The following is an 8389-nucleotide window of genomic DNA, read 5'->3' on the forward strand; positions in this document are numbered from 1 at the left end:
TTCCGGTGAACTGGTGGTCCTCGGAGTTTCCTCGGAAATTCGTTTCCTCGGAATTCCGTCGGAAATTTCCGAGGAAAAATGAATTTCCGAGGAGTTATTTCCGAGGACTTGTTTCGTCGGTATGTCGTCGGAATAACGTTATTCCGATGACATACCGACGATTTTTTCCCTCGGTATGTCGCTGTTTTCTTGTAGTGGCTTAAGTATCGGCAACTGAACTTGACCTTGCCCACAGCACAAAGAAAATTTAGGTTTCTTAGTCTGTCGTTTCTTCTCAATGTGTTCGCCGTACCACATTATTGCACCACAGTGTTCACATTTATGGGTTGGATCACCTTCATCAACGTATCCTAGACACTAAAACCAGATGAATTTGGACGTTATTTGTCTGTTACACTTCAAAAATAGTAAAACAATATGTAAATAAATAGCAAAGTATTACCCATGTTCTTCTTTGGAGGTGCTGCCTTTTTCTTAGACTTTGAAACTGAATCATAATTGCAATACATTAGTGAAAAACAAAGTCAAAATATAATTCCACATTGAGTTATCATAAAATGTTTACAATAGATTACCAGTGCGTTTGGAGACAGACCATCCCTTCTTAGCAGGCTTATCTTGAAACATGCTCAGAAACACACTTGCCATAGTCTTTATCCGCGCTCTTTGCTCATCAGGAACCGTTGTAACATTCTGATCTTGTTGAGGCGCACATTCTGTCTCCGACTCCGAATTATTATCATAATTAGTATCTTCCTCTTCAGAGCTTATATCATAAATCTGTGAACCTTGGTCTTCCACAAAGAATGTCAAAATTAGTATTTATGAATGATAGAAATTGAAATCAAATTTATAATACCTTCGAATAAGTCCAGATTTATAGCACCAAACTCCATTCCGTTTACATTATCAGTTTTCTCCAAGGTCGAGAAAGCTTTGAATAGATTAGTAGGTTGAATATCCGAACATGTTCTCTTACTTGACAAATTAGATTTGCTTATAGAACTGTCACATTGTGAGGTGTGCCCAGTTAAACCTGTAATATGAGAAGACTGTTAGAATAATAATGTGTGTTTACCTTGTTATATTCTGTTATATCAAAATCTTACCAGATGTATTTAAATTAGGTTTCAACCTCTTAGAAGCTTGGTTTGTATTTCTTTTAGGCTTAACTGGTAAGAGTAGGGGATTTACTAAAGTTAGACATACACAGAACACACGTGTAACAATCAAAATAATGATTCAAGCAATATTACCACTTGACTCAGTAATTGAGTGTAATCCAGACAACAGATGATTAAGAACTTCAGATTGAGGCATAGTTGGTGAAGTCTGACGTGTGTTGGTCACATCAGCCAATACCCTACTGAAAACACTTTTCAAGGGCAAAAGACCATATTTATTCTGCAGAACTTGAGGAGTATTATTAACTTCAGAGTCTGTTAAGAAAGCAGAATTTCTCTTCCTTTTCTGAACGGATGATTCAGTCGGATATATCTCATTGATATTGCTGTTCTCGTCAGTCATAGGAGCTTACTCTCTCTCGTCAAATCCTTGAAACCATAATAATGGATGAAACCTAATTCTTTGATTTTTTGTGAAAATAGAATCAAAACACGCCTCAGATTTGATATTATTTTTAAATTTAATAGAGTAAATTCTAACTTCCAACTTTTTAGGAAAGGTGTTTTATAACTATTTAATTTTGAGTCGTTTTGTCAATATTCTTAATATATTCTACATTGTCTTATAATCTCTAATGTCGTAAAGTTGAAATTTATGAAAATGTTAACATATATACAATGTGCAGAAATAATAATAACTTAAATATTCATTGTTGATTGTTTTACAGCTAATTTTTATTATCTTATATTTACATACTAAAAAAAAAGGCACTAAGGGACAAATGAGATACGTCATGCGTATAAGCCTAAAATATTATTCATCAGAATATCAGGTAACTCATAATCTGAAACTGAAATAAAATAGCCGTAAAACAACTCTAATATTGTTTAGGTCAATTGGTTTATGTCATATCAGACAATTTCTATGTCCGGTATTTTCTTTTATATATTGTAGCAGACTCTATTTTTTTTTATAGTACTTTTGTCAGTAATTAGTATTTGAAAATATTAGAAAACCATATATTAAAATTAATCCAGAACAATAACAAAGAAAAAAAATCCAACTCCTTATTGAAACAACAAATTTAGAACACGGGAAATTTCAAAAAATCCAGCAAAAAACCAGCAAAATAATCTTTTTTAACTCGATCCAGAGTTATCATTTCTTGTCTTCTCGCTTTTGATCGCTTTAGTGCACTGCTTTTTAGAGGTAGAATGAAGTTCGGGTGCTTCCTTATTGTCTTCTTTTCTCTTGGAAGAAGGAGTAGAAACAATATCATCACTTTGATTTTCAATTAACATTGGCTCCTACACAACACGTGTACTGATTAAAAATTTAGTAACTTTCAAACTTTTAAAAAATTTCATAATCTTGAAAATATTTTACCTGGCTTGCTTGGGCTGGAGCAGAATAGCTCTCTGATATTTCAGAGGTCATTAGCATACGTAGGTCTTTCAATACCTTTCCAACTTTATAGCCCCCCCCTGAAGCATTGTCTTTCTGAATGTAAACTCCAAACATAAATGTCTGTCCAACCAAATTTGTAATTTCCTCGGGGAATGGATCATCTTCTTCAAGCTGTCAATTATAAGATGTGTTATAGTATTTGCATCACAATAAATAAGATTCAATTGCAATAGTTGATAAAATATTAACTTCATCCCAAGAACCGTTTAGTAGGGTTGTAGCAGACGCAGGAACAACTCCAGTAGCAATTGAATCCAATAACAGGAATTGGGATTCGCCAGTATCATCCTTAACCAGTAAATTTTGAATCTGTAGTAAATCAAAAACAATCCAATATGACATGTTTACAATAGTTTTAAAGTCGTTCACTTGAGCTTGATTAAAAACTGAGTTATACCTTGGTGAAACAGAGGTTACTTTGGATCTGCATGCTTCACACCACCAGATGTGTGTAACCGTCTCTTTGCCATTTATTTTTTTCACCGTTTTGGAGTGGGGGAAAACCTTCTTGTTGTTACAACCTAGACAGCCAAAGTAATACCATCCCCAATCTGTATCAATGTCATAGATTGTTGCAACAACTCTGCATAGTTTTTCCTACAAAGAAAAATAAATTTAGAATTATAGGTTTATGTTTACACAGCAAGATTATTTGAATATAGTTTCTGAAATATTTTACCTCAGTTGCTTCAAATAGCTCTCGGAGATTCCTTTGAGGATAATGCATCCATTTATCTCGCTTCATCTGCAACTCAAGCTTGTTCTCTTCTGATTCAGCTAGGGTTAAAGCTTGAGAATCACCAATATCTCTGCATTTTTCCGTGGTTCATATTTTCAAATACTCAATCTTATAGAGTAAAAGACGTATTGTTATAATAAAATGTAAAAGACCTTTGTTTAAACTCATCTGCTTCTGGTATCTCAGGATTGACAAACATCTGACTTGCGTCATAAGCATTTGAGATTTGAAATTCACCTAATAAATAAAATATGAAGAACCGGTTGAGTTAAACATTTAGATAGGTCAATATATATTACTGCCATATATAAATGTGGTTTACAAAAAATAAGTTGAATATTACATACCTCTATATTGCCCAATCTTAGCAAATCGTAGTAGACATATTACCATGCCTTCGGTTTCTTGGCTAGCTGTGTGAAGATTCTCTGCAAATTTACCCCACAGGCAGCAAGCTAATCTTTGCCCACTAAAAAGATAAAATATACTTAGACATTTATAAAGTTTTATAAGATCTATATATATATATATACAAACAAACTAAACGCAGATCAGCATGACTTACCAAATGTCCACGAGTGTAAACTCCACCTTCTGTCTTTGTTTTCCACCATTACACCCTATGGTCTCGAGATCACCCAAGTCTTGAACTTGTCCAATAACATCTAGATCAATAAATTTAGGTGTTAGTTAGGTATATATGATTGGGTTTTTAAGAAATAAATAATTTCAAAACGTACCAATAAGAAAGTTTGGATTAAGAAGACCACTTTCTATGGTTTTGAAATCAACCAGATTAAGAAACATATTTTCATCTCGGTATGTAGAATCCGTGATTTTAGTGTTGCCATTAAAAGCTAATCAATACTTATGATCAGTTGATCTGTACGCTCCACCAGCACCACTTACACTGAAACGATCAATGTTTCTCCATACTCCAACACGGACATGTTTGGCAACTTCAGCAATGTAAGTCTTGTTACATGAAGCATGGATTTTTGTTCCCTTGGAAATGATAAAAGGAATTATATCAGTTAGCTTGTATCTTAACAAAATCAATAACAAATCTATATAGAACGTTAAATTTACATTTGCATCACATAGGATTAGTTCCAAAGATTCACCAACGTCTTTCATGAAATGTCTCCATGTATGAATGATCTTCACTTGAATGCAACATGCAGTCTTGCGTGGTTTGATATCGTTCAAAAAAGTTAGCTGCAGATTGTTCGCCATTTTTTTCTGTATCTTTAGTTTTGATGAAAATCGTGGTTAAGTGATGCTATATTTATAATAGTTAGGTGGTACACCGGATTTAGGTTACGCAGATGTAGGACATTATATTTTAAAGATTTGATCAAAGATATTATTTTGTGGATTAAGGAATATTATTCTAGTGTTTATCCAAATTCGAATATACCTTTGTAATTCGAAAGCGTTAATACTAATCAAACTAAAGTAGGTTAGAGAAAATCCTGTAAGTATAATCACAATAATAACTGATAGTGATATTTAATAAAACTTGTAGAGGAAGCAATATAAATATTTCCGGATCTACCTAAACAAAATCGTATCTACAAAATATGGTTTTAAAATCTTGTTAACGATTTAGGTCTGATGATTGCGGATTTTTATATTTTAAATGTTTGAATCATATAAGAAGCTAAAATGGTTTGATTTGGTTTAGGTAGGGTGTATATTTTGAAATGAATATAAGCTGAATAAGGTGGTTTAGATAGCTAAAATAATTTCAAAACGTACCAATATTATGAGATGCTTATGAGATGAATAAGGTGGTATAGATAGCTTGGACTTTGTATTACGGTTTGAATAAGTTGAGATGAATAAGGTGGTTTATTCTTGTCAGTGTTATAGTGTTCTAACTCAATAATATAGTCATGGTTTTAATCTGAATAAGATCGATATGTTAAAGGACAAAAAGCCTTTTAACTAACGATGTCAAATCGTAATTTAGATATTTTGCTTCCACTTTGCATATTCGTTTGTTATTCAGATTTCACATTTATTGAGTTGTATTTCGTGCTTCAATAAGCAATTTAAATGCCCCTTTATTATTAATATAAATTTATGACAAAAAAAAAAATCCTCCTTTGTGTTTCGTGATATTTTTATTGTTTGATAAAATCAAATTGTAAAATCTTCATAAGAAAACAAATGATAAGTACATTCAGAATATTCTTCAAATCTCGATGTTTGCTTCCCACGTAAAAGATATTGGATTCCAAACAAAATTACATTTGGAACAGCAATCTGGATTATCATTATCTTCTACTTCATGATGGAACTTGTTATTTTCCATCCAAACCATAAACTTGTTGTTTTCTGTGGTCGTGGACAAATCTTTTTGTTTTCTGGAGAGCTGAAACATATAAGAAAACCATAATAAGAGATCTGAATATATAATGAAAGTAAAAATATAAGCCATGTACATAAACACATAGTCCCAGAGTCCAACCATGTAAAAATGTAATACCTTATCATGAGTGGGCGATGAGGATTGCAATGACTTTAAAAAACAGGATATGAACCACTTTCGCATTTTTTGGTTTCCTTGTCTCTGAGCCTCAGGTTTTATTTTCATGATATTGGTGGGATATGTGATGTTCTTGAGTTTGGTGAGACGTGTGGTTATATAAGATATACGATGGCGTTTTTCGGTAAGATAATAGTCCCATTTATTAAAATAAAATTTAAAGGAGATGTCAACTTAGCATATTCTAAAAATATTCTTTACGAAATTTTGGGGTTACAAAGGTCAATACATGATGTTATAATGTATAGGGTTAGACCAAAACATAATAAAAGGAAAGAGTCCAAACAACCTTTATAAGTAGATTTATCAAGACTGCTTCTCTTTTAATAGAATAGATTCCTACGACGGCTGTGCTCTCCGGCGGTGTTGCGCCCATAGTGTTACTGTCGAAAAAGGTTTGTATGGTTTATTTTTGTTTTAACTTAAATTTTTTTGCTCCAAATCTTAAGTTCCACCTTTTTGCTTAGCCTTTTCTTAGTAAATCTGAAATTTTGTATACTTCTTTCCTTTTTTGGTGTTGGGTTTCTGATGTTCGATATGTGCTCAGATATACTTTTCTCTCGTTTTAGATCTACTCGGTTGGAGTGATTCCGAAAGTGGTGGGGTCTCTGGTTTTCTCTTGATCCGGTAGGGTTTGTGGTTCGTTTTGGAACCACCTACTGGTCTGGGCCTTAGTCTTGGAGGAATATGACGCTCTTGGTCTAGCTGCATAAGAAGTGGTTTCCTGTCACTGTCTTGCCTCGTTTCTGTAGGAGAAATCGGGTTAATTCTTTTGTTGAGTGGTTCAAGATTACGGTGGTTATGTGGCTCATCGAGGAAGTGGTTTTCTGTTGGTGTAGTTGTAGAAGCGAACCCTGTTCTTCTTATCTTTCGCATTAGAGTAGGCGGGGATTATTTCTTCCTCAAGCTTATTACTAGTTCTTTTGTTCTCAGGTTGTTCTTGGTCATGGTACCGATGTCCATCACGTCCGAGTTCATTTATTGTTAGATGGTGTTTGTATGTGAGTAGTTTATGCTTTCCTTAGTCTAATTAGTATTGTCTCCCCAAACTTGGGGCCTGGTTTCCCTGTTTCTTAGGGTTTAGACTTAAAGAGGTATGTACCTGCTAGTTTGGTATTAGACGACAAACGCATCCCATCTTATAATTCTCTGGCTTTGTAATAAATTTTTATTGTTAAAAATGGTATGTCAATTTTTTTTTTGTTTTGAAGAAAATTTTCTGTTTGGTCCGTTTGGGCCTTGTTCCTTTAATAAAAGTCAAGATGATAAAAAAAAATTTGACTTGCACCACTACGCTATATAGTTATGCTAGATTTTAACACGTATTATAACATAGAATAAATACTGAACAAGCTATAATATTTTTAATAAAATAATTATTAAAAAGTTAATATGTATTAGTTGATTTATAAAATTTATATATTAGCAAAATAATATATATTTATATAACCATTTTTAACATAAGGTAATTTGTCAAAAATGAACCAAAAATTGAATTGGAATAAAAATATATATTTTAAATTCAGCCAAATGCAAAAGTAACCTAAACACAGTAAAATTACAAATACTAAAAAAATATAAACAATATTTACCCTTATAGCTATACAAAGTTTTTCGAGACAATAATTTTTTTTCAAGGGTTTAATCTTAAAATTAATTTATAGTGAATGTTGTTTTTTTTAATAGAGAGAGTTAGAGAGAGAGGAAGAGAAATCAGGAGAGTATATATTTTAATTTGAATCTAACAGATAAAAAGAAAAATACACTTTGTATTATTTTAAACTAAAACTTTTACGAATAAAATAATAACCAAACATATAGTATATAAATAAAATAGTTGATAAAAAGAAAGAGGGCTTAAGACGGCGTAAAGAGCCTAGTTAACTAATAAAGATGGTATGGGTTTTGACCATGTTATGATTTTAGAGTTCATATTATATACTTGAAGTTGTTTTGGTGTTATTTTGTGATGCACCGGGTTTAGGTCGCGCTTTGGATGCCAAAAAGACAATTTGAGATGCAAAATTGTGCAGACGCATCAGAAGTTTAGCCAATGGAGGATTTTCTACCGATGGATGAAGCACATATTTTGATACAAGATATAGAATTGAATTAGATTTCCAGTATCGCCGTTTTAAGGTTTATACATCAGTTAGATCGAACGTTGAACATTTTACTGAAGAGTGGTCCATCTCACTGGCGAGGAGAAAATTGCAAGAATTCAGTTTGATCTAACTGTTGTCGAGAAATCAGGAGAGAGAGGGGGGGGGGTCTAGTTAGTTAGTAATGAATGTTGTTTTTTTTTGTGTATATAGGAACAAATTTCCCATAAAACTATAGATACAATATGATGGCTTTTTCTTTTTTACTCTTTAGCATAACAAATTTTATTTTTAAAATTTTCTCTATTTTGAAGTCATTTTAAGGTTTTGGATATACATGTTCTTCAGACCTGAAGATAATATATTTTCGAAGTTCAAATTCAAAAATAATTTTGGTTTAAT

At 32.5% G+C, this 8389-nt stretch overlaps 1 protein-coding gene across 1 annotated transcript; it reads right to left on the minus strand.

Annotated features, from left to right (window-relative positions):
- Positions 1-2264: 2264 nt before the first annotated feature.
- LOC106338344 lies at positions 2265-4567 on the minus strand. Its single transcript, XM_013777347.1, has 10 exons — positions 4421-4567; positions 4228-4336; positions 3897-3996; positions 3679-3800; positions 3484-3568; positions 3272-3401; positions 3097-3189; positions 2782-2901; positions 2512-2703; positions 2265-2432 (listed from the first exon to the last, which is right to left on the minus strand). The coding sequence occupies exons 1-10, from the start codon at positions 4565-4567 to the stop codon at positions 2265-2267; spliced, it is 1266 nt and encodes a 421-aa protein (XP_013632801.1).
- Positions 4568-8389: the final 3822 nt, after the last annotated feature.

The sequence above is a fragment of the Brassica oleracea genome, chromosome C4 (genome assembly GCF_000695525.1).
Source record: "Brassica oleracea var. oleracea cultivar TO1000 chromosome C4, BOL, whole genome shotgun sequence".
NCBI classification, from domain to species: Eukaryota; Viridiplantae; Streptophyta; class Magnoliopsida; order Brassicales; family Brassicaceae; genus Brassica; species Brassica oleracea.